Source organism: Passer domesticus, chromosome 10 (genome assembly GCF_036417665.1).
Source record: "Passer domesticus isolate bPasDom1 chromosome 10, bPasDom1.hap1, whole genome shotgun sequence".
Taxonomy (NCBI): Eukaryota; Metazoa; Chordata; class Aves; order Passeriformes; family Passeridae; genus Passer; species Passer domesticus.
This window is the reverse complement of record NC_087483.1, coordinates 3,808,541-3,834,872: the sequence shown is the minus strand read 5'-3', so window position 1 is coordinate 3,834,872 and position 26,332 is coordinate 3,808,541. Positions and strand designations below refer to the sequence as shown.

The following is a 26,332-nucleotide window of genomic DNA, read 5'->3' as shown; positions in this document are numbered from 1 at the left end:
GTGGCAATATAATAAAACCCCCAACCCTGATTAATTTGATTTTTAACCTTCTTTTATTTTGTTTGGTTTGGTTTTAGGTATTTCTACTTTTTTGTTCCACTTTATTTCCAAATTTTTAATATTTTTATTTTGAATTCCATTCTAGTTCCAGTATTTTTAAAAAAAATATTTCTAATTCCATTCCACATCCATTAATTTTTAATGCTGTAAATATTCTTATTTAATTCCATCCTATTTTCACTCATTTTCTTTCCTTTTGCTGGGGAAATTTGATTCGGAGAGAGGAATCCCTTCTATTATGATGCTTGCTTTGTTTTCTGTTTGCCCTCAGATACCCATTTTCCTCAGGGTGTCAAAATTCTTCCTGATACCCTCATGTTTCTTTTGCATTTTCCTTGGTTTCATGATCACTTTATGAGTGGAAAAGTGAAATATTAGTGGCAAATGTTGTAGAGTACTTAAAAGCTGTTGAAATCAACCTCAAATTATCATCTCCATACTATAAAGGAAAAATATTCTTAGATATGTGTTTCTCGTAATCTGAGATTTCTGGGATAATGTGATTTGAATGTGAGCCATTTTAAAAAATCTGATTTTATTAATTGGAAGTCACATCTAGCTTAAAAATAAACAAGAAACAGTAGCTCAAGGACATTTTGTTTAAGTTTCCATAAAATGATTGACCTTGGTTTTGACAGATGCAAGGACAGATGCTGGGCTGCATTTTGACACAGAAACCCAACCCTGAATTAAAAAAAAAAAAAACAACCAACAGGCATTCTTTCCTCATATCTGGGATTTTGCTCTTAATACAGAATTCTAGAATAATTCGGTAATATTTCCAAAGCTCTTAATCTCAGACTTCCTCCTTTCTTTTAGGGATTCATTTGTATAAATATTTTCAGCATTCTCAGACACAAAAGCAAAATTGTCTTCTTGGGAAATAACTGCAGGAAATGTGCTTTTAATCTTGCTGAATTAAGAAGACCCTTATTCCTTCAAAGAAAAATGGTCATTTTGAGGTGGGGACAAAAGGCTGCTGGGACAAATCTCTTCATAAGTGCCTCCAACATTATTTCAGTGCCTTCAAAATAGCATTGGAGAAGCTGCAGGAATGTAGTGTGGGATATGGGAAGGGGAATGCTGTCAGGATCACTGGCGGATGGAGCAATTCCCTCAGTGGTGGCCAGCTCAGATTTGGGGGTGGACCAAGGGCACAGGGAACTGCTCAACCCCCACCCTGAGGGGTACTCCCCTGGGTACCAGCCGGCCGTACTGCTTTGGTGGTCCCAGGATTGTTTTTCCCAGGGCATCAACTGCTTTTTCCAGGCCTCCTCTTGGAAAATGGGTGTTTGCTGCGCAGCAGGCGGAGAGGGCACCTTGCTGGCGGCGTGGCTCTCCGTGGTGGGGGGAGAACATGCCTGGCACACTCGGATGAGCTCAATCCCAGTGGTGGCGGAGCAGTGGGAGCCCTGACTGCAGGCTGTCTGTGCCTTTGGAGAGCAGGGGATGGTTCCCAAACCCACAAGGTGGCACCTCTGCCCTTGAGCCCCCCAGTCCTGCAGCATGAGGGTGGGTGACAGCCCCTATGACAGGAGTCTGATGGTTCTCTGCAGCTGCTTTATGGCCAGCTGAGTTGTAAAGGGAATTTGAAAGTTTCCCCCGTCGGTGAGGGCTGTCTCCATCTGCTGAGCTTTTTCCCAGCTTTCTGCTGAACGCATCCATCCTGGTGCTGTGATTGCATGCACACACACGGATCTGGTTTAATTTATTTATTTAATTTGGGGCTTGCTAAGTGAGCTGGCAGCGGGCAGTGGGGGCACCCTACTGGCACCAAACCCCCTCCAGTCCATGGATGCAACCTTGAAGCTGGATACCACCCGTGGCAGAGGCAGGTTGTGGTGTTGGTGATATCGGTGGCGCATCCCCCACGGATTTTGGCAGACACCCACAGCCCTGCAGGGATGCAACCATTGCAGTGGCTGTGCCCTCACTGCCAGGGCCAGGTTTGGGGACAGGGGTAGTCCTGACCCCGTCTCCAGCACCCCCAATTCCCAGCGGAGCCAGTCCATGTATTCCCTGGCTGGGGTTTGGCTCAGCGTTGAGACCCGAGGTTACAGAGGACCTACCACAGGGAGAAGGGGAGAGGAGAGGCGGCTCGCCTTGATTGTAATCGGGGTTGAGGTTTAGCTGAAGTGAAAACAGATCGGGAGTGACAGTTTTGGAGCCTGCTGTCAGGGTCTGAGTGCAGCACACTGGCAATCCAGTTCCGGATGCCGAGGGCCCCCATCCTCCTCCTCGTCAGCTGGAGCAGAGAGAGCCAGCACCGTGCAGGATGGGGACATTGCAGCCCAGCACGGCCACCACACGGCACTGTCACACAGCGCCCTGCAGCCCCTTCCTTTGGGCTGGGGACAGTGTTGGGTGGGACACAGCCCTGTGGTGGCCGTCGGTGTGCGATCCCCTGCTCCCGCCTCCTCTGGCCCTGCACCACTGGGGGCTTGGCAAAGGAGGGATGGGGTCAGTCTGCATCCCGACCTATCCCCTCGGGGTGCTGGGTCACTATTCCAGGGAAGGCAGACAAGAGTCCCATTTCGCATGTCTCTGATCAGTCTCCCATTCCCAAAGAGGATCCATGGCCAGGGTCAAACTCATGGGTTTGGAATTGCAGACAAAGAGCCCTGGATCCAACCAGGATTGATGGGACCAGGGTGTTTGTAACAACCCCCATGACCCTTGATTGATCCACACATGTTTTCTGTGCTGCACCTAATCTGTCCCTTACGTCCCCAGCATGGCATCTGGGGGGAGTGGGAAGATGTGTTCCCCCATCCCTGGATCAGGAGGGGCTCGGACCTGCTCCAGGTGCTTTGAGAAGTTGGGTGACATTCATGAGAGTAGCCCCAGTCCCCCATGTTTCTGTCCAGCAGTGCCTGGACAGACTGCTCTGGGGCAGCCCTTGTGCTCCAAACCTCATCCCTGTTTCCAGGGATTAGAGAAATGGAGATGGGATGAGATGAAGCAGTAGATTGCTTCGCACTCAGGATGAAGGGATTTGTGGACTGCCCCTAGATCAGTGGATTGAAAATGGAGGGAACTAGATTGAAAATGGAGGAAATTATCAGGATGATGCTGCCTTTGGGATTAAAACCAGGGCAGCCGGCAGGCTCTGGAGGAGGAGGTGAATGAGGGGGGTTGTGGGTTGGCTGCTGCTGGGCACTGTGGAGAGATGCTCCTGATTGCATCCTTATCTGTTTTGAAGGATGCCCTGGAAGGTGGGCACTTTCTGCTTTTCCAGGTTCATGGAGGGGTTCTCCTCTCAGCTGTCCCCCAGCTGCAAGGATGTTGGGAATGGGGAATGTGCCTGGAGCTTTTTGCAGTGCCGTGCCTCTCATTTTCAGAAAGCTGGGGAACAAGTTGCTTGTCTCTGGAGGTCCACACACCTCCCTGTGGTCTCTCCTTTGCAAGCACCCACCATGGGTCTGTGGCTATGAGCATCCTTTTTGGAGAGTCCTTTGGGTTCCCCTGAAAAGTGACATCTAAAATCTGGCAATTAGGGGGCTGATATTTTACTGTCTCATCCCTTGGGGTGTGTTTCCAACTGTGCTGGCTCCTCTGGGGCAAGGTATGGGTCCTTTGGGGCTGATGCACAACCCTGCCAGAGCATCCCCGGGGCATTGTGGAGGCATCTCCTGCTGCAAGGTGGCACCTCCTAGCTTCAATTCCGTGGCCTTTGGCTGGAAGGAAATAACCCTGAATTGGATGCATTTGGCTTGGTGTCAAGGTTGTAAGTGTGGTTGTTTAACAGAGATGAGCTTTATTTGCCAACACGTGAATGTTTGGAAGATTTAAGGAAGGATAACTGGCAGCATGGTGTGGCTGTGGAGAAGCTCTTTTCCTGGATCTTCTTCAGAGCAGCTTAAGCCCCTTGCTCAAGGCCCTGTGTCCCTCTGCCCTCCTGTGCTGCAGAGCTCAGGTTCCTCCAGCCCTTACCCATGAGTCCGTGTTTGCTGGCCCCTGGGGTCTGGGGTTACTCTCTGCTGCCTGGATCTCCTTTGAAGAGCCAATTCACTGTTCCTGTTTCCTTCTCCTGATCTTGCAAGTCAGCTTGTCACTTCCAGCCACTTTCAGGTGGATGGGAGCATTTGCTCTGTTCCTGTGCACTTAATTGCACACACTTAAGTTGCAAAATTCTATCTTATTTTCTTCACATTGCCAAGCTCATTTTGGCTTTGCTTGCCAAGAGCTTCTCCCACCTGGGTTGTCACCTGGCATTTTAACAGGAGCGTCCCTGACCAATGTTTTGGGGGGTTTTAGAGCATTTCCCAGCCATTTTCCAGTGGTTTCACCTACCCCAGCTCCCTGCACACCACACAGTTACTCCACTCTCTGGCATGCTTGGTCCAGCTGCCCTCTGCAGCACTGCTTGCAGTGCTTCTCAAGTCTCACTGGCGCAGTCAGGGATGTGGATGCAGAGCGTGGCACTGAAGCAGCCACTTTCCTGGTCTCTGCAGTGCCAGGAGATGACGTTGGATGTTTGGGATTCTTTCCCCTGGCTCGGCTTCTGCAGCAGAACCCGCCCCATTCTGCAGTGCCGAGCCCCGCGGCAGGGTCCAGGCTGGGGGGGCAGTGCGGTGCTGCTGGCTCTGCCTCCCGCAGCTCACTGGGACACCTGGCATCAGCCAACATTCAGCCAATGCTTGATCCTTGCTCGACCATCAGCAGCTCCCATGGATGCTCCCAGCAATGGCTTGGGCTTGGAGGGACAGCTGGCATTTCAGGAAAAAACTGTAATTCCTTTTATGTATCCTTTAATCTGCTGGCAGACCAAAGGAGAAAGAGTTGATGTTCCTTATCCCAGGAAATGTTATTTCCTTGGCACTCAGGGTCTTGCCAAAGGCTCACCGACATCTGCAGCTACTTCTGGTCACTGAGTCACAGTGGACCCAGCTGCAATGAGCATTGGCTGTCATCACCTCATAGGAGGAAGTTTCTGATGCACTTAACGCAGTGTGACATTCACTGAAAATTCTGTTTTCATTGGCAAGTTGTTCCAGAAGTTCCCATCCCCTTCCTACTCACCCCAACCTTCCAAAATCAACTTTAATTAAACAAATTAAATGAGGACCCATTATTATTTGAATAACTCTTTAAAATTCTAATAGTCTTGTTGAGGTGGTGGTTAAACAGGTTCAAGCCACTGGTTTTTCTCATGGTCTCACAATGAAAAAGCCCTGAAAACAGCCCAAACAAGTCCTTTCCTAAGGACTTCTAACATCCTGCTGCTACTACATTGCATTTCCCTCACTTGTCAGTCTCTGACCTCTGCTTGCAGCACTGCAGCAGCTCGTGTGAATGAATGGAAATCCTGCATGCTATAGATCTCTGCAGATATATCTCTCAAGTTTCTGAATGTCTTCCAAACCTGCAATTAATACAAACCTCAAGGTTTTGTCTCCCACAAATGTATCGGGGCACAGAGATAGGTACTCTCATCCTGCTGTCCTATTGCGGTGGGGAAAGCGATGTTCCAGACCATCATCCTGGGGAGGTTGGCAGGGAAAGGCTACAGTTTCATCCAGTAATCTTCACACAAAAGATTGCAATAATGGTTCTGCCATCACAACAAAATGAGCTTGCTTTGGTGGAGGCTAATGCCTGAGCCCATAAGTGGGGTTCACCAGATAAAGGAGAAAACCAGGAAATCAGCTGGGAATTTCCTGGAAGGGAGGGAAAGTGTTTGGCTGGGATGTGGCCGTGCCCACTGCAGTGTAACTGCGCTGGAGCTCTGAGTCATTGTATCAGCGCAGACATTCAGAACAAGAGGAGATGGCCTCAGAATGTGCCCCATGAGGTTTAGATTGGATATTAGGAAAAATTTCTTAATGGAAAGGGTGGTCAGGCACTGGCACAGGCTATCCAGGGAAGTGGTGGAGTGCCCATCCCAGGAACTGCTAGAAAGGCACGTGGATATGGCACTTGGGGACAGAGTTTACTTTGACAGTGCTGGGGAAACACTTGGACTCGGTGTTCATAGAGGTCTTTTCCAACCTAAATGATTCTGTAAGGCCATGATCTCAGCTGGAGGGGAGCAGGGAAATGGGAGCAGGCAACTGAGAAAGAAGCCTCCAGAGGTGCCTGCTGTGAGGGCCAGAGCAGGACGTTCGTCTCCTGTGCTGCTTTCAATGATCATGGGCAGGGGAGAAGGAGGAATATCCTGCTGGCTGACGTGCTGGGAGGGCACAGGGCATCTTTTTGGTAAAATGTTTCCACTGAAGATGGGGAGTGGAGAGGGGAAAAGGTCAACCAAAATAACTACAGCTATGGAAAATGGCGGCAGCTGGAATTGCAGTTTTGTTCCCGAATGGCTTTTGGTGTCACTCGTGTAGATGGTGCTACTACCCTCTCACAGCTTCGTCTCCCAACAGCCGAAGCTCGTTGGTGGCTGATGCATTTCCACGTGGTTTAAGGTTTTTCCTCCTTCCAGCCCTGTCTTGACCTGGCCAGACTGTGCCATCGTCATAATCCTGGGCTGGCTGCATTGCTGAGCTTCCCAGCCACTAAAACACCACGCTGGAAATCGCCGGATTAGGTCTTAATGGCAAGATCAAGTCAGTGGGAGATGAGTGGGGAGAAAGCTCCTGCTTATGCAGATGGACAGGCATGGACATTTTCTCTTCCTTGAGAAAATGGTCTAGAAAGCCTAAAATGTCAGAAAAACATCCTCTTTCCTGGACTCTCTGGCTTTTCTCTGCTTTCCATCGTTTTCCAAGGGTCAGAAAACAGTGGTCTGAGTTTTATGAAGACACCCTCACAGAAGAAAATGCTGTCTTGAGTGTTGGATGTTCTGTCCCAGATGTTAATTCCCAATACTAAATTCTGCTACCCCTGTTTGAAATCCTGGCTGTGGGACATTGCAGTGTGCTGGAGGATGCCAAGGGTTTGTGGCTGTCTTTAACATCTGTGCTGGTGGGGTTCCTGGAACACCAGAGAGTTTGGGAAGTGTGGTGGATGTTTTCCAGGATGTCATTACCACTGACCAACCAAGATGCTCCAGGGTGGGGTTTTGGGTGTGGTCCTTCAGGAAGGTGGCAAAGCAGAGATTGCACAGACCAAGGCCCTGCCTACCCTGCTCTTTTCCTGCACAGGCCATCAAGGGCTCATGGTCAGCAGGGCTCTGAGGTGCTGGATTTTATCAGCCTGCAGTGACCAGGAGAAGCTGTGGCTGCCCCATCCCTGGAAGTGTCCAAGGCCAGGTTGGATGGGGTTTGGAGCAACGTGGGAGAGTGGAAGGTGTCCCTGCCCATGGCAGGGGGGTGGAACAAGATGAGCATTAAGGTCCCTTCCAACCCAAACCATTTTGTGATTCTGTGATACACCTGCAAGAAAGTGGGATTTTCTGGAGGCCCTGTGATAGGTGTGGGGGGTGATGGAGACTTTCTCCTTTGCACTGGCTTGGTGGTGCCTGTGAACTTCCTACTCAAACATTTCAGGAAGGGGGTGAGTTATACCAGAGTCGCACAGAGTTGTCCTCTCTGTTTTTGGACAGCTTGAACAAAACACTGTTATACCCCCCAGAAAGAACTCTGGGAAGCAAAGCTTGCTTGCATGTGGCTTGTGCACCCAGTGAGCCCCAGGAATGCATGTCAGGAGGAGGAGGAAGAGGAGGACAAGGGCTGGCTTCTGCAAGCACAGAGCCAGCAATGTTCCCCAGCCCTTTCAGGGATTTGGGCTCTGCTCAAGCTCAGCTGAGCCTCCTGCCATCAGGGATAGCACCCCTGATAGGATATCAGAGACATGATTCCCTGGATCCCAACACCTGCTTTTCCAGCTCTTGTATGGAAGCTAGACTGAAGAGCAACATCCAGCCCAGAGCTCCATTTCCCTCCTGTTCTGCTTCGTGTGCCTCCTCCTGTATGGGAGATGATTGTGTTACTAAATTAATTCAATACACAGTGTTCAGATTTTCCCTAATTGGAATGGAATTGCTCAAATTTTAGGGATGTGTTGGTATTTGTGAGGTATCAGCAAGCATAAATACAAGAGCGCCAGCTGAGGCAATTGCTCCAACCTCTAAAAAATGGGAAAAGAGAAAAATTGGAGTGCATACATTTGCATGTGGGTAAGAGGAGTTTTCCTGCTGTTCTGGGCTTTCATTTTCCTTCCTATTCCTTGATCGCTGATTTCTGAGTTGTTTTTTCAGACATAGGGGATTCCTGATAGATTAAGAAAATTGCACAGAATTTAATATATTTGAACCAAGAAAGAACCATATTGCTCCGAGAACTGATGATGTCTCCTCCAGGCACTTTTGCAAAGGCAGCTGCAATTAACAGGCCTCTTTATTGTAGAATGGGATCTTCCTTTGGAAGGGCATTGTCCAGCTTTGGGGCAGATCTCCCCTTGCTGTGGTGCAAAAGCTTTTGGCTGCTCCTAATGCATGGAAGCAGGATGCTGCGGTCCTCCACCTGTGGTTGCCCAGGTGTGATGCTTGGCAGAGCCTGGCTTGACTCACTGTGCAACTTCCCTTTTGGGGCCTAGCTTGACACTTTTGTCTCCTAATTCCATGTCTTTGACCTCTGTGGGGCTGCACCTGCTTCACACTGGGCTGGAGCTGGGCTCTGTATCTACTCTGTCCATTGGGCTGCATGTAATGCTGTCCTCAGGGCTTTCAAGGGGGTGGACAAAGGAGCCATTTCAAATCTGTGGTGTACAAGGCAGAACAATATGCTGAAGAGGAAGGGGCTGAGATTGTTCTCTCTCCAGGCAGGGAATGCTCTGAAATGCTCAAAATGGCATTCTGGGGGATAATTTTTCTCAGCCCTTTGTCCGTGGAGAATGAGGGCTGTTGGAGGAGGCCTGTGCCCAGAGTAAATGCTTCGGATCTATTGTTGCCATGCCTTCCATTCAGCTCATGAGCCCTCTATAAAACACTTACCTTTCACTATTATGATTAAGAAAAGGCCAATATAGCTTTCCCGCTCACTGGAGCATGAAGCGTGTTTAATTTAATAATGCTGATAAATCTTAAAGCCAGGAGCATTTGGCTAACACATGACCCACTTTTTCAATCAATTGGAAGCATTTACGTAATGGCCTGATGCAGGGTTCCTCCTGCAAGGCATGTGGAGCTGGGGATGGCAAACACCCTCCCTGCCACAGGACTGCGGGAATGGCTTTAGACTGAAAAAGGGGAGGATTAGATGAGATTTTAGGAAGAAATTTTTCCTTGTGAGGGTGGGGAGGCCCTGGCACAGGGTGCCCAGAGAAGCTGGATCCCTGGAAGTGTTCAAGGCCAGGTTGAACTCCAGGGCTTGGAGCAGCCTGGGGTAGTAGAAAATGTCACTGCCCATGGCAGGGGGATGGACTGGGATATCTTAAGTTCCCTTCCAACTCAAACCATTTGATGATTCTGTGATGTCTCTGGTGCAGGAGTTTGTCTCCTGGCACATTGTGAGCACTGGAAATGCTGAGCTTCACCTATCTGCTTATTGACCCTTTCTGACACTGCCTCCCATGCATAGGAGTCAGCATGGGGTTAGCCAACACAGCTAGTTACTCTTTTCCTTCATTGTACACGTTACAGTAGGCTCAGTCTTGAAAATTCCTGATCTTGCCTGTTTTGTTACAGTCTCTCAGCCCATTCATGTTACTTTAGTCTCCAATGTTGTCGCCTTTTTCCTTGGAAATATTCTCCTTCTCCCCACCCTTAAAAGCACCTTTTGGCTTGACATAGAACCAGATGGTTTGGGTTGGAAGGGACCTTAAAGCTCATCTCATTTCACCCCCTGCTATGGGCAGGGACACCTTCCACTATTCCAGTTGCTCCAAGCCCCATCCAGCCTGGCCTTGGACACTCTCATGGATGGGGAGCCCACAACCTCTCTGGGCACCCTGTGCCAGTGAATCTGTTTTGGTATTCAGCACATTTCATTTCTTATCCTTGTGAGGAAGATTCCATCCTTTTTTTTTTTTATTTGTAACATGCAGCAGCCTCAAGCCCCATGTTTGCATGTAGGTCATAAGCAGTCTCATTCCCAGTGAGCCAGTGTCCTTTAGCTTTAGGGAATTCTATCCCCCTGCAAACCACGTGGGTTTATCCATTTTGGGTTTCATAATAACCTCTGGGATGAGGTTTTGCATCAAACCCATATCCCAGCCATGGTCTGTGCATTGCTGCTGTTTATTCATCCTGACTTGCATTAAAGCAGTACTTGAGAACTTGTTTATCTCCTGCTTTTTTTGCTCACATAAGTCCCTGTCTGAGCAAAGGGAAATGCCAGATGCTTGTGAGCAGGATGAAAAATCTCCCATCTGATACAGACTGAGGGATTAAATAACGTGCGGGAGAATTGCTCTGTATCCCTCAGCATTGCACGTAGAAGGATGCTGGCACCTCCCTCTGGGACGGGACTGCTCTCCCCATGCAATGGGCTGCAGGGACATTTCATATGCCACGTCCTCATGCAGAGATGCTCCTAAAGAGACATCAGGAGTGAAAAATTAAGGATTTGTTGCCATTCTGTGGTTTTTATTTATTCCCCGCCCTTGACTTCAAAACATCAGTGACCCTCTAGAGAGCAGAGGAGGAAAGAGAGAGAATGGAAAAGGAAAACAGCATGCTTTCCTTAGATATTTATGACTTAAGTGGCTGGAAGTGGGGAGGTCTCAGGTCAGGATGTGTGACAACCAGGATGCCAGTTCTGTCCTTCCCATTCAGTGCTCCTGGAGTCAGATAGACAATTCCTGACCACTGAAAAAGTGGCTTGTGGTTTTCTTTATGCTGGAAATGGTGAACTTTGGTTTGCTAGTTAGGTGCTGTGGGTGCTTGAAAGCCCCACTGCAGGCACCGGCCCTTGGCCAGGCTGCTCCTCTGATGCCCTGGTCCAGAGCTGTTTTTAGCTGCTCTGTGGGGTCTGTCCCACCCCGAGGAACTTGTTCTGAGAGCAAACCTTCCCCGCTGTGTCCCCAGGTGATCCTGCCACCGTGCTGCCTGTGCCGGGGCTGCTCTCCCAGCTAGCGCACGTCTCCTGTCCCGGTAGGAAATGGAGTCCAAGGTCTCCGAAGGCGGCCTCAACGTCACCCTCACCATCCGGCTGCTGATGCACGGCAAGGTAAGGGGGTGTCCTCACAGGTCTCTCTTCCACCTGCCCAACCCCACACACAGCTCTGTCCAGCTGCCCCAGCCCCAGGAATAGCTGTCCTGCTGGCGGGGAGGGTGGCGTGGTGCTCCTGCTCCCTCTCATTCCTGCCCCTCAACCCTGTCCATCTGCTGGGGACAATGTCCAACAGGTCTTCACTTCAGTATGAGGGTGGGTTGGATTCTCGTCACATTTTCTAATGTCTGTTCCTCTGGTTTTTGCTTTTTCTCTGTGTAGGAAGTTGGAAGCATCATTGGGAAGGTAAGGATGCCTTTTAATGTCCCTTTGATGCTGTTCCTGTACCTGTGGTGTGGCATATGCCATAGTTACCTCTTCCCTGTGATGTCCTGAAAAGTGTTGGGTGCCTGAGCTAGTTGCTGCATTTGTGAGCCAGAAATTAGGAGAGACCCACAAAGGGGTCAAAAGACCACTCCCCTAAAAACCTCACCAACCACCAGACTGTTTCCAGCTGCTTCATTGGGTGATGGCTGGGAGTTTAGAGTCACGTTGCTCTGGTGTTTTTATCAAATAACTTCATTAAGAGATACTAAAAATGTCACACAGATACATTTAAATTATATTTTAAGTAATTCTATAGCCCCTGTCTCTGAGGCCAAAGGACAACATTTACCTTGTCCAAAAAAGCTTCCTGAGTTGCTCTGGTGTTTCCAGTGTTTTGGATTAGGGGTTTTTTGGGTGGTTTTAAAATAAAGGTTTGTGGTGGCAAAGATTTTCAGCATAAACACATTTTCCCTGTAGGCTTGTGCCTTATTTTTCCATAAGTATGTCCAACTCCGGGAAGATTCACAGTTGTGAATTTGTGTATATATATTTGATGATTTAAATGCTCAGCTCTTCAGCTGCCCATCATGTGGGGATGCCGGGCTAGGCTTCACAGCTCCCACGTTTTTGGCTACACATTGGCGTGTATTAGGGAGATGCATTTTCGGTAGGATTGTTTTAAAGGTAGAAGTTGTGAATTATCAGTAATGGCTTGGTTTTCCCTCTTGTTTCAGAAAGGAGAGACTGTGAAGAAGATGCGTGAGGAGGTGAGCAGCCTGCTCTGTGGATGATTTGTAGGAGGAAGGGAGTGCAGAGTGGCCAGAGCTGCACATTGCCCTGTGTGACATGTGCAGTAATTCTCAGGGTCAGGATAAGCAAGCTTGAGCTCCCCAGAGCTCTTTGGAGCAGTTTTTCCCTTCACACTTAAACTCCTGTCGCATTTTCCAGAGTCAAGTATTTAATGAAACATTGAAATTAAGTCACTTGTAAGATGCTTTGAGTTTGTCCAGGGTCTTTGTGCCTGCAGCTCCCGGGGAGTTGTCAGGACAGTGAGTAAAACTCTTCACAGGCAATGACCCCATGAGCTACTCTTACCCCGATTCTATGGGTTTGCTTTGCAATAAAATATTGGAAACCCTTTCTAAGGGTTGGGATAAGGCAGGGCTGAAGTCACTGCAGAGGAGGAGTGGGAGTTTGGAAGCTTAGCTGGAATGCTGTGAGGCTGGCACAGGTATCAGGCTGAGAGAGGACCCAACCTGACTGCTTGGCTGTGGCTATTCCAGGACTCCTCTTCTCTTTCCAGAGCGGGGCAAGGATCAACATCTCGGAGGGGAACTGTCCTGAGCGGATTGTGACCATCACTGGCCCCACCGATGCCATCTTCAAGGCTTTTGCCATGATCGCCTACAAATTTGAGGAGGTGAGAAATGTGAGCCAGCCCATGGCTGGGGACAGCAGTGCCTGGTTGGATTTGCCTAACTGGGACATGGCCTTAGCACAGAACATTTCACACATCTCTAAGTAGGATGGGTCTGGAGCACAAGTCTGATGGGGAACGGCTCAGGGAGCTGGGAGACTCAGCCTGGAGAGAAGGAGGCTCAGGGGGGACCTTCTCACTCTCTACAACTGCTTGAAAGGAGAGTGTAGCCATTTAGGGGTTGGTCTTTTCTCCCAGGTAACAAGTGACAGGACCAGAGGAAATGACCTGAGGTTTGGGTTGGATATTATGGAAGATTTCTTCACTGGAAGGTCGGTCAGGCCTAGGAACAGGCTGCCCAGGGCAGTAGTGGTCACCATCCCTGGAATTGTTCAAGAGGGAACACTTTAGTCATCTGACCACAGTGTGTGTGGCTGGGCACTGGAGGTGGCTCTGGTCAGGTACCAAGGGCTGATGTGCTGCACTTTTCCTTCCCAAGGACATAACCAACTCCATGAGCAACAGCACCGCTACCAGCAAACCTCCGGTGACACTGCGGCTGGTGGTGCCAGCGAGTCAGTGCGGCTCCCTCATTGGCAAGGGGGGCTCCAAGATCAAGGAAATCCGAGAGGTAAGGCAGATTCCATTTCATTATTGCACTTCAGTGCAGCTTCTCGGAGCTGATCTGCAGCCAAGGGGGAGCTGCCTTGGAAAAGGGGATCTCTGTGCTGCATCATGCATCACGTTGCTTCCCGGGATGGTGTGGCTGATGTAGGAGCAGCATCCCACGGGATGCCATGTGCCGGGCCCCCGGGAGGTGCACGGTGTCGGGGCTGGAGCTGGCTCTGAGTAAGGTGTGGGATTTCTCCTTCCTCTCTCTTTCTGTCTCCAGTCCACAGGTGCTCAGGTCCAAGTGGCGGGGGACATGCTGCCCAATTCCACGGAGCGGGCAGTGACAATCTCGGGCACACCCGACGCAATTATCCAGTGTGTCAAACAGATCTGTGTGGTGATGCTGGAGGTACAGTCTGTAACAAAGGGGGTAAAGTACACATGGAAAAAAAATCCCAGCTGGGAGCTGTAGAGCGTGTCTCTCTCGTCCCCTTCACCATGCGCTGTTTCACCACTCTCATTTCCTGGTACCTCCGCTGGAAATACACCCTGTGTCTTTTCCCCACCATTGTCTGTAGTTTCTAGAGTCCCACACTGGAAGCCTGTCTGTTTGGGTGCCCCAAAGGAGGTGGTTTGTGTCAGAGCAGAGGGTGGCTTCAGGGCAGAGGGGTGCCAGCAAGCTGGGACAGCCTGGTCTGGCATCCCAGCAGCACCCAGGGTGCTATGAGAAGGACATGGGAGCTACAGCCACTGCTCCAGGAGCCTGATCTCTGCCTCACAAGGACCACAACCAAGAGGAGGAGGAGGCCACAGCATCCCCTGCACTGGTGGGGCTGGAACTGGGAGCACAAGGCTGTGTTCCAGTGAGGCACAGTGGGAATGGTAGTGAGGAAGGCTGGTGGAGAGCAGGGACTGTTGGGCACATGGATATATGTCCAAGGTGCCCTTTCCTGGGATAAATACTGACAAGCAGAGCTGGAAGATCTCTGCCATGGAGAAATGCTGCTGTACCAATTGCTGGAGATGACCTCAGCCACATGCCTTGTGTCCACACCTGCCACCTCAGATGGGAGAAGCTCCAGGAGAAAAGCGCCTGGGACACAGGATGGTGACACATTCCACTCCTGGTGCATACCAGAGAAAGACAAAGCAGGGACCAATGTAAGGCCCTCTGCCTATCTGCACAGCCCTTTCACAGCAGGAAGAAGCATGTTTCCCACTGGAAAAGCTTCAGATAACAAGGCTTGGTGAAGGTGATGGAAAGCTAGGTGGAAGCATCTTTAGCTTGGCAGCAGCACATCTCAGGAGGGATAGCCAGGAGCCACATTACCCATCCCTGCTGGCTGGGATGTTCAGACAGCTGCACTGCTGCCAGAGGAAGTTTGGATGGCAGGTCACGGACTGTAACACCCAATGACTCCAGGTCATAGACTGCAGCAGAGATGAGCCTGAGGTGATGCTTGCCAGGTGTATTAAAAAGTTTTTCTCACAAAGCAAGATGTGCTGCTCCTCTGTACAGCTCAGCCATGGGAAAGAGAAAAATCCACAAGTCTTCTTGCAGTCTGAAATCTGGAAAGTGCCCCGGCTTTAATGGCTCACAGAGATGTTCCTTATCACCTTTCAGTCTTAAACAGATAATCCCAGCTCGTCCCCTTCAAGATTGTAATGTAATAAAAGAACAAGTGGGTTTGTGATGCTGGAGATGTACTTTGATCAGCTTTCCCACAGACAGGTGCTTAGCAGCAGGATTTAGATAATGCTGCTTGCCTACAAGTAGATATCCAAAGAATGTACAGGAAAAAAAAGAATTTTCCATGAGATAGTGTAATTTCTATTGCCTGTCCTTATATAGTAGTCACTGAGTTGTTTAATTTTGGGTAGAAAGCAGGAAGAGAGCTGAAATCCCTCCTGATCCCTAGAAATCTCGTATAGCCTGTAAGTTGTTCAGGAGAAAACCAGGAGGGAGAACCTGGAGAACCTGGGTGAGCAGCGCCTACACATCACACCAGCAGCTGATTCACTGCAGCTTTGCTGAGACCTACCCAGGGACCTGACAGAGAGCAGCAAGACCACAGAATCATGGAATCACAGAATGTGTGGGTTGGAAGGACTTTAAAGGCCATCTAATTCCAGCCCCCTGCCATGTGCAGGGACACCTCTCAGCTGACCACAGGTGCCTTGCAGCACCCACATCACAGCTCTGACAGCGATGGACTGCACCAAGGCCTGAAGGGGACCCTGTTCCAGCAGTGTGGAAGATGAGGGCAGCCAAAGAGCTTGAGCACGGTGCCTGGTTGCTCAGATGGGCTGTACCTCCCCATCTTGCTGCTTGAGGCTCTCCTCAGGGCGTTCTGAGGAGGGTTCCCAGTGCCTAGAGCAGGCGATGTGGCTTGCGCAGAGCAGAGCAAAGCTGAGGGAGGCAGCGGAGGTCCAGGAGGCCATTTAGGGGCCCGTGCCTTGGCAGGGGATCTCCCGTGCCCCAGGTTGTCCTTGTTGCCCATGAAACCCCTCTTTCCCCCATGTGCTCCTGTCCAGAAACGCGGTGTTGCCTGGTGCGGGTGTTGCTGTGGCGGCCCCGGGGGCCGTGCTCCATTAGGTGCTTTCTAACACTCTTTTTGCCGCCGTTTCAGGAAAGCTGTTCTAATGTTCTCTCTCCCTCTCCTTATCCCTTTTCCTAGTCCCCACCGAAAGGTGCCACCATTCCCTACCGCCCAAAGCCCGCCTCCACCCCTGTCATTTTTGCAGGTGGTCAGGTAAGAGCCGACCCGCTTGCAGCCTCCACTGCCAACCTCAGCCTTTTACTGCAGCACCAGCCGCTGCCCGTTAGTGCACTCAGGTTTCTTGCCTTCTGACTTGCATGGTGTCATCCCATCCGTTGTGTGCCATGGCAGCTGGACTGAAAGCTCTCGGCTTAGCTCCTGTGATGGGTGCTGGACAATGAACAGAAGGGAAGAGCCAGGCTGGGGAGACAGGGTGTCATCTCCATGTCAGGGTGTCACACAAAGGAAAGGCTGGAATTTACTTCACTAGACCCAAGTTCAGTATTTGTCAGTGGTTGAGAAGGAGAGGATTAGAAAAGCATTGTTGAACAAGAGGCTGTCACTGCTCTCTGGCACCTCCAGCTCAATTAAAAATACCTTTGTGTAGCTGTAATTGATCCAAGATAGGAAGGGTTTGTTGCAGCTACTCCTCTGCTCGGGGCAGCCACCATAGAAGAGCTGTGTCCCGCTCCCTGGAGCTCAGCTGGTTTGGGGTACTGCTTCCCCCTGTGGCAGAGCCTGCACTGTGTCACCCCCAGTGCAACTGCAGCTTTGCAGATATCATGTGCTATTTCCAGCAGTGAGCTTTGGGGTGGTTTTTCCTTTGTGGAATAAACATGACATGGATGAGCTGGAGGTTATTCTGAAAACAAAAATCTGCAGAAGCAAGAGCAACTGAGCACATGGCTGTTTCTAAAGAGGGAACTTGCACTGTTGCTTTCTCCACCTCATCTCCTCACCTCACCTGGTGACTGAGGGTCTGCCTTTAGATGCCACCCTGCTGAGGTGCATGACATCCAGTAGGGGATGTACCTTCTCAAGAGCTCCAGCATCCAGGTAGGGCCAGCACCACAAAACCATAGCTTATGCCACCCAGAGCAGCTCCACACAAGTTATTTAATTTCTCTCCAACCCTAATAAATAGAAGGACAAACTAAGAACAGGAGCAAAGCCCAGAGCACAGGCTATTTCAGGCTGAATTAGTCAATCATTGGGATCAGGAGTGTGTCACTTCATCTGAGCAGCCTTTCTGGAAAAGAACTTCAAGTCCAGCTGCCTGGTCTGTTCAAAAGGGAGAGTGAGATGGAGGCAGCAATTCTTCTGCTGTGAATGGCTGGTTTCTTGGACAGAAGTAACATCATGGGAAGAAGCAACTGTCTCTGAAGTGAGAGCTATTCCCAATGTTGGGAGCCCTTTGGCTCTGCCTGAGGGCTGGCACAGGGCCGAGGACAGCTGGTGACAGTGGTGACAGGTGTTTGGGGTGGGATGAGCCTCCAGGAGCTCAGCAGGCTGAGTGATGTAGCAGCCAACAGCAGCTGCCAAAGGGACCAGCCCTCAAAGGTCAGAGTTGAGTTGCTTCTGTCCAAGACACCTTCCTGCCTTTGATTACCTTTTTTGACTCAGTTTTTCTGATCAAAAACCAATGGCCAAATTAAACCACCAGGATAGGCAACTTTTCAGCCTCTGTTGTGTCCCCGTTTTGCTGGGATGCTGGTGGGCACTGGGACAGCCATTTTCCCTTTTCCTCCTGCATGATTTTGGGGGTTTCCTTCACACAAAGCATTTTGCTCTTTGCAAACAATGCAGCAAATTTGCAGGTGGTTCCAAGGCTTTTTCCTTTCATTTTTCTTGGCAATCTTTACTCTCCCTTTTCAAAGTGTTCTCCATCTCTTTTGCCATTTCTTTCAGAATCATCTGAATAATGTGTCAACAAGGGAGATATATTTTGCTAGCTGGTTAAGGCTCTTTAGCATCACATTGGTGCTTATTTTGGGGTTATTTACAAACAAAAAGAGAAAGGATTGCTACAAAGGATGGGAAAAACACACAAATCCATTTGCCTGGCAGATACTTGCATGGATTTATCAATTACAGCTGGTGAAAGGCATCACAGTGCAGGCAGCCCTCGCCTCCATGCCTTTCTAATGCCCCAGCAGAGCACTGGAATATACTGGGTGAATGTAAAGCATCCACTGGGACTTGTGCACCTGGAACAGGGAGAGGCTCACAGAGCTGGTTTGCTCTTTGGGATCACGCTTGGTCTGTGATGTCAGTGTGCACCTGCTACACAGGTTCTGGTTATCAGAGGAGCACTAAAGATCATCCACTTTCAACCTCCATGCAACTGATCCTTATTTTCTCTACAGCAAAGACCAGCCACAGCCTGATAGTTCTGCTCCATGTGATGCTGTCACCTGTAAAGAGGTGTTTCTTTCCTTCTGAAAAAGCCAAACTGAGCCTGAGCCCTTGAAGTCAGGTAGCTCAGCATGCTCTAGGTTGAATGGGAGGTGGAACATCTCCCTCCTGCCCAAGGATTTGGTGCCCCAGGGAATTTAATGTGGTACAGAGGGTCCCAACAGAGGGGTGGAGTTCTCTTCTCAGGTCCTGCCAGCCCTGGTAACATCTTTGTTTTTCCTTTACAGGCCTATACAATTCAGGGACAATACGCTATTCCACACCCAGATGTGAGTTTTACACTAATTTTTCTTATACCCTTTTCTGTCACCTGCATGCTACTGTCAATTCACATAATATTAATATTAGCCAGTAATATTAATAGCATATTTTCAAAGTAACTGGCCGTGTGTAGTATCTGTAATACCTCGAATAGCCTTTTAACCTGTTAGCACTAAACTTTTATTACTTCTGAGGACTTGGCCTGATGCTAAATTGTTTGCATTATTCAGTGCTATCCCTTTATTCTGAGAGAAACCTGTGCATTTTGTGCCTCAAAATGATCAAAACAGAAAAAAAAAAAACACCACAACTTTCCCTTCTATTTCCCCCTTGTCTTTAAAATGTTGGTAAGCCAAAGGCATATTTAGCTGCTGAGTGTCTTGGTGGGGTGGGAAGAAACCAGAGCTCTGGAGGTTTTGTGCTTGAAGCCTGGGCAGGGATGTGCCTTTCTGAAGGGGTGCTCCTTTGGGTGACATGGAAACTGGACAAATCCCCCACTGTGTCTCCCAGAGGGATGGGGAAGGTGTTCATGCTGAATCTCACCTTGCTGAGGGCCCCCAGACCAAGGTGGTCACCCTGGGTTTGGTGGCTGTCTCACTGCTGTGGGTGGCAGGGCAGCATGGGGACACCCCCCATTCACCTGGGGCTCCTTGGTGCAGAGACAGGAGCTGCTCTGAGCTGCTCTCACTGAGGCTTGCTGATGCTGGCATCCCCTGGGCTCCCACGCCTGTGGAGGGTCAGGAAGCACTTTTGTGGGGGGACATGTAGGGATCAACAGCTGGAATGTGTGCATCTGAAATTACCAAGGGAAATAGAAAATCAGGCTGTTTGAAGGATTTCCTTGAGGAAAGCAGTGAAGATCAGCTTCTGAGATGGTCATGGCTCTTAGAAAAGGCAGGCACTTTCTAGATGTGTTTCCAAGGGGATAAAATACCCATTGGGTCCCATTGCAGAGGGTCCCTCCTGCTGTGAGGCAGGGGTCTGCAGTGGGACTGAGGATGTGACAGTGGGTGGAAAGCCTTCTCCAGTCATCCCACCCATGGGAAGGGGTTGATGCAGCTCAGTGTTCCCTTTTCCAGTAAGTGCATTGGGTACTAAATCATGGAATTACATTTTCCATGGTTAAGAAGGTGGCAAGGCTGTTTGATTCCATGAATGCCTGCCCCATATGGGAACATTTGGGAGCTGTAGGCTGGATTTTCATCCTAGGAGAAATGGTTTCACTGGAATTAGAGGAATCCAGGCTTTGGCTTTCCATGTCACACCAGTATGTGTGTACTCTGAACAGCCTGTGGTGATGGTTGATAAGAAATATTCCTAATTATTTACTCTTTGCTTTTGCTCCATAAGCAGAATACAACTAAATAACTTGTATAGTTAGGAGAGATCAATGCAGTCTTTATCCCAGTTTTTCTTTGCAAGTGATGTCAACACCTTAGTGTTTTCCTTGTTCCTGTATTCCTCTGATTGTCAGGATTAAAACACATTTTCTGACTGCACTCTGCCTCACTCCCAGCAAATTTCCTGAATTAAGCTGTTGGTACAGGTCTACTCACTCCATCCTTACTCTCAGGGTGTTCTTTCAATGACTGGTCATTTTAAACAATGTTCAGTGCAGAATCCAGTCTAGAATGTGCTTTTAGGGCATTTTAAACATGTTTTAGGTGTCTGAGTTTAGTGCCTGTCTTTTGCAAAGCAGGCAGAATTTTGAATGCCCAGCATGTTCTCCTGCAGTGATTTTGTCCCTGGACAAACACTCTGGGGCAGGGGAAGCTTTGGTTCAGTGGGGGCTTCAGCAATGCCTGGGTGTTTTTGGCTGTTTGGGATGTGATGGGTAGCTGCCTGCCATCAAAGCTGTGGGATCATAGAGTCAGAGACTGGGTTGGGTTGGAAGGACCCTTAAAACTCATCTCATTCCAAACCCCTGCCATGGGCAGGGACACCTTCCACTATCCCAGGCTGTTCCAAGCCCCAATGTCCAACCTGGCCTTGGACACTTGCAGGGATCCAAGAGCAGCCACAGCTTCTCTGGGCACCCTGTGCCAGGGGCCTCAGCACCCTCATAGGGAACAATTCCTCCCCAATATACCATCTAATCCTGCCCTCTGTCAATATGAAGCCATTCCCCCCTGTCCTGTAACTCCAGGCCCTTGTCCAAAGTCCCTCTCCAGCTCTCTTGGACCCCCTTTAGTCCCCTGGAGCATCTCCGTGACCTCCTCTGGACTTGCTCCAAGAGATCCATGTCCTTCCTGTGCTGGAGACCCCAGAGCTGGATGCAGTACCTCAGGTACATCTCACCAGAGCAGAGGGGGACAATCCCCTCCCTTGACCGGGGAAGATGAGCTGGAAGAGATGATGTAGCAGCTTTTTCTATGACACCTGGATGCAGCCATCTTCTCCTCTCCTAGCCTTGTTTATTGCTCTAATTGCAGGGGCTGCATAAATACCACTATCCAAACTACGTCTGGAAAGTCTACTAGGTCAGTGTTAGAAAAGATTTTGGTCTCCCCCACTTGGCAAAGCAGAACCCGTGTCCCAGGGCACAGCTGGAGCCCACTGGGCAAAGAGATTTCATCTGGAGTCCTGCCAGTGGGACCAGGTGTCACATGGAATTCCAGAAACTGGGTGCAGCTCCAGAAAACAGGATAGTTCTGGAGTTAAAAAGCAGTAGATGCTGATGTCCCTGCTCCCTACAGGAGCAGTGGCATGCCCACTGTTATCTGTGTTGTGGCAGAAACCCATCATATCACACCTTTGGCTAAAGTAAGCCAATGACAGCCAAAATAGGCACAGAGATGTGCAGACACCTCTTTTTGTGGAGTGGTGAGACCTCTCCCCTGAGGCAGCAGAGGCTGGGTGTCCTCATGCTTCTCCAGACAGGACAGGGATCCCATGGATAAGCTGTCCAGGGATTTTCAGGTCTTTCACTCCTTCCTGCTGCTTCCCTCCAGCCTCCCCCAGTGTGCGCAGGCCCCCAGGTCAGCTCTTCCCAGCATTTCCCCCTCTCTGCTGCCAGCCAGACCTCCCCACTCTCCCTCCCCAGCCCTGCTGCAGCAGCAAGGAGGTGTTTGAGTCTTGTTGTCCCTCAAAACATCGAAACTATAACTCCTGCCTCCCCATTGCCAGGGATGATGGGCAAAAGAAGCAGTTTAAATTTGGGGGGTGATGCTATGCTGACAACTCCCAGAGCACCTGTGAAAGTGGGAGGTGATAAAGAGTCTCCCTCCTGCTCACTGCCAGTCTTCAGCCCAGTTTGGTTTGTTTTCTTTCCTTTTCCTGTCTTTTTGGTTTTTTGGTTTGTTTTTGGTTTTTTGTTTGTTTGGGGGTTTTTTAAATTTTTTTGTTTGTTTGTTTGTTTTGGTTTTTTTTGTTTGGTTTGGTTTGGTTTTTGTTGATGTTTTTGTTTTTGTTTTTTAAATTTGGAGCAGTAAAACTGAGCACAAAATGTATTCCAAACAAGCACCTCTCTATAAAACTTCCTGAGCAGGCAGCAAAACCTCTTCAGTACAACAAGGGATACAAGGATCTGAAATACCTACTGGTCATGACTGAAGCCCATAATTCCCCATATTTCTAATGACCTGGCATATAGAAATGCTGTTTATCCATCTCCCAGAGGCACTTCCCAGTGGAGGCACAGCACAAGAACATGTGCTGTGGGGACAAGTGGTGACAATGTGGCCCTGGGGGGACAAAGAGGGTTCCTGGGTGCTGGCTGTGACGCCCACCAGCTGGCTCTGCACTGAGGCAGAGGAGTTGAACTGACACTAAGAATGGGCTTCCTGCTGGTATCGTACTTCAGACCCTGACCAAGCACTTCTGCCAAAGATTTGGGCTTTATTGCACTATACCCAGGCCAAGTCCTTTCTGCTAATGTTTTTGCCATGTCTCACCATGGCTTCCTGGTTTTTTTTTGGTTTTTTTTTAGGTTTTTTTTCTTATATTTTTTGATTTGTTTTCCTTCTCCTCCCCCCCCGCCCCATTATAATTTTGTTCTTGCTTTTCGGTGTGACTTGTTGTACTCTATGACAATAACCTTCTTAGCTCTAATGTCCCTCCTACCCCTCAGCAGTTGACCAAGCTCCACCAGTTGGCTATGCAGCAAACCCCCTTTACTCCCCTTGGACAGACCACCCCCGCTTTCCCTGGTACGTACCCACACGCCCTTTCAAGATATCCTTCTCTTACCTGTAGAGTTTCTCTCTCTTTCTAAACTCTTGTTGTTTAATGGAAATGAGCAGGGCGAGTAAAAAGTGGCAATATCCATGGGGAGAGGTTAAGGAGAGGCTTAATGGATGTTGTGGGGGTTATGGTGCTCAAGGGCAAGCTCTCAGCCTGGGCTTTCCTGGCAGAAGCCGTGAGCACCGTCCCTTCCTCCACGGAGGAGGCAGCATCCTCTGCCCCGCGCCGCTCCAGATTCTGGCGGGACATCCGCGCTCTCCCCGCGGGACATCCGCGCCTTCCCGGCGGAAGCGGCTCGGGGCCGGCCGGGGGTGCTGCCTCGGGGAGCAGTGCTGAGCCAGGCAGGACGGCACTCCCGCAGTGGCAAGGAGTCATGGCCGGAGGGGCTGCGCTGACGGGAGGACAGCCAGGCCTGGCGTGGCCCGAGCCTTGTTCTCAAGGCTGGCATGTTCCCGGTGACCTGGGAAGCAGATAGAGCACAGGGTATGGAGGTACTTAAAGTACTGCTTGGAAATTACTTTTCTGATGGTATGTTCATCATATTTTGAGCTTCCTAGATGAAGTGACATTGCTTATCTCCTCGAAGGGAAAAGCATTAAACCTGTTTCTTCTTTGCTCTTCAGGAGAAAAGCTGCCCTTACATTCCTCCGAAGAAGCTCAAAATCTGATGGGCCAGTCATCAGGTAAAACACAAAGCTAGAGGGAAGTAAGCAGGCTTTGGTTGAAATGTGTTCCGTAAATAGGACTGTGCCATTGTTGTGTTCTGAGAGGAATCATGGTATTCATGGAGAAGACAGCAGATTGTCTTGGTGAGCAGGGCAGCACTCTTCTTGGTGCAGCATGTCAAAGGAAAAGTGCCTGGGCTTTATTACCTGGCTCTGTGATCAAAGGAAAAGTGCCTGGGCTTTATTACCTGGCTCTGTGATGTTTGTGCGTAACTGCCATAGAACCACAGAATATCTTGAGTTGGGAGGAGGGACGCACAAGGATCATCCAGTCCAGCCCCTGGCCTTGCACAGACACCCCAACAATCCCACCCTGTGCATCCCTGAGAGCATTGTTCAAATGCTCCTTGGGCTCTGGCAGCCTTGGTGCCGTGCCCATGCCCTGGGGAGCCTGGGCAGTGCCTGACACCCTCTGGGGGAAGAACCTTTTCCTGATCTCCAGCCTGACCCTCTCCTGACACAGCTTCATGCTGTTCCCTTAAGTTCTGTCCCTAGCCACAGAGAGCAGAGATCTGTGCTGCCCCTCAGGTGTGGTGAGGTCTCCCTCAATTCTGTCTGTGTAGCAGAAAGATACCATAGTCACTACCCTTATTCCTGCCTTTAATTTTGCATAAACTTTGCTCAGAAACAACAGAACAGTGCTGATGGGAACAGCCATGACATGCAGCTCCGAGCCATTCAGGATGAGTTGCAATTTTAGTGGGACAGGACCCTGAGGAGCCAATGTGTGGCTGCAGCCTTGGAGAAATTTTGCTGTCAGATGTCCCACATTCATCCGTGAGGAAGAGATTTGTCCTTTTTTCCTACCATTGCATAGAGGAGCTATCCAGAGACCTGGAGGCTCACAGGCAGGATGAACCAGACCTGCAGCACACAGCCATCCTTTGCATGCCTCAAAGGTTTGGTGACAGCACCTAATTATGAAAGCAAGCATAGCCTGTGCAAATAGACCCCACAAGACTGCAGAAATACAGATTTCATGACACTGACCTATGCAGCCATGTTTTCTCCATGCCCCCTTTGCCCTTTGCAGTCAACCAAGGCATTAATCCTGCCCTGACACCTGTTACAGGCTCAAGAACAGCTTGTACATATCAGAGAAGCAGAATCTGGAGTAAGGAAATAAATAGTTTCCATGTCATGGAGAAGAATGTGGCCATTCCTCAAAGGCTGTGTGATGCAGGGGTGGTGCAGTACCATGGCACCAGATGTTGCAAGGGCTTTCAGCATCATCCCTGTCATCTGAGTGTGGGATGGAGGATGCTGCCTAGGAGTCAGAGGAGCTTAGTTTCTATTCCCTAAGATCCCTGGATGCCTCAGTGCTGCTCAGAGCCCTCACTGGCACTCTGCTCCCTTCAGAAGACATTTTCTGCCACACCCAGGCTGTTGCTGATCTGAACCTTGTAACACATGGCCGAGGGAAAGACACCCTCACCAGAGGGATATGTCTGTGATAGGTGCAGTTCACCTTGCCCCAAACTGTGAGGAGGCTCAGTGTACTGGCCAGTCCAGGTGAAGTGTGTGCTGTAAAGCCAGCATGGAGCATGGAGCATTGACTGTGGTGTAATACCTGGGCAGGAGATGTTTTGTGCAGGTTTTGGCATTAGTACCCCTGGCAGGGGTGAATGACAGCAGAGGGCTGCCAGCTGGAGAATCTGTATCCTCACTCCCTGCAATTCATCTTCTCTCTGTGCTCCCAAGTGAAAAATCTGGTGAAGAAGCCTCCTGCAGGAAAATGTCAGTGATGTGTGTCTGGGAAGATGCATTCAGGGAAGCACAGGAAGTACATTGCCCCATAATCATGGAATGGTTTGGGTTGGAAGGGCCCTTACAGCCCATCTTGTTCTACCCCCCTGCCATGGGCAGGGACACCTTCCACTAAACCAGGTTGTTCTAAATCCCATCTACCCTGGCTGTGAACACTTCCAGGGATGGGACAGCCACAGCTTCTCTGGACAACTGGTGGCAGGGCCTCCTCACCCTCACTTCCTAACATCCTAAGATCATGCATGAGCACATCAGAGATAACCAGAGCTCCTCTTCCTCTGTGCTGAGGCCCTCCATGGAAATATGTCAGGAATTGGATGCTGCTGCTCTCTTGTTTTGCAGGAGCCCTGCAGTCTCTTTGTCTCTTCATTCTGCACCTCCTTAACCACCCTCTTTCCATGGATACAGATCTGGCAGTCTCTTCTGTTCTTACAAGCTTTCATAAGTGTTTTGTATCATAAGGATAAGGGTTTTTTTTTTCCAGTTACTGCAAATTCCTGACAGGCACCAGACAGCTTCTTTCTTGCAGATTTCACATAGTATGATCCCTGCTTTGGCACTGAGGTGATTTAATATGGGAAGCCATGGGAGAGGCAGGAGAGGAGAGGCAGGCTTTGACCTAGGAGCACTATGGCATGGTGTCCTCTTACTTCTGGAGCTGCACTCACAGGATATCCTGCTGGCTCCAGCCATTTCCACCATGGAGGAGAGAGCTCTCCCTGACCCAGGGGAGGGTGGGAGGAAACACACCACTGCCTTCGCTCCTCACTGTGTGATTTTGGAGGGAGGCAGGATCTAGATCTCCATACTGTTCATCTTGCTTTCCCTTGGGAATAAGAGGGACAGCTGGTCCTGGGTCCAGCTAGGTCGCATGTCTTAGCAATCTGCCTCAAATTCAGCATGAGAGTCTGTGAGGCTTAACTTGCAGAGGACTTGTGCCAGCGGATCCCACGGGGATACTGGTTTTGGGGCACTGAGCTTCTGTCACAT

General features: G+C 49.8%; 1 protein-coding gene across 27 annotated transcripts in view; it reads left to right on the top strand.

Moving 5' to 3' along the window:
• The window catches only part of PCBP3 (poly(rC) binding protein 3), a 54,237-nt gene that overhangs the window by 15,786 nt on the left and 12,119 nt on the right, over positions 1-26,332 (top strand). For 6 of the 27 annotated variants that reach the window (XM_064433374.1, XM_064433363.1, XM_064433375.1 and 3 more), the window contains exons 3-12: positions 10,973-11,114; positions 11,379-11,402; positions 12,158-12,190; positions 12,727-12,843; positions 13,340-13,471; positions 13,733-13,861; positions 16,131-16,274; positions 18,635-18,676; positions 22,738-22,816; positions 23,474-23,533. In XM_064433374.1, the coding sequence (XP_064289444.1) occupies positions 11,046-11,114; positions 11,379-11,402; positions 12,158-12,190; positions 12,727-12,843; positions 13,340-13,471; positions 13,733-13,861; positions 16,131-16,274; positions 18,635-18,676; positions 22,738-22,816; positions 23,474-23,533 (829 nt within the window). In that variant the 5' untranslated portion in view covers positions 10,973-11,045. The remainder of the gene's footprint in view (positions 1-10,972; positions 11,115-11,378; positions 11,403-12,157; positions 12,191-12,726; positions 12,844-13,339; positions 13,472-13,732; positions 13,862-16,130; positions 16,275-18,634; positions 18,677-22,737; positions 22,817-23,473; positions 23,534-26,332) is intronic. The other 21 variants (XM_064433377.1, XM_064433378.1, XM_064433380.1 and 18 more) reach the window with 13 other exon arrangements.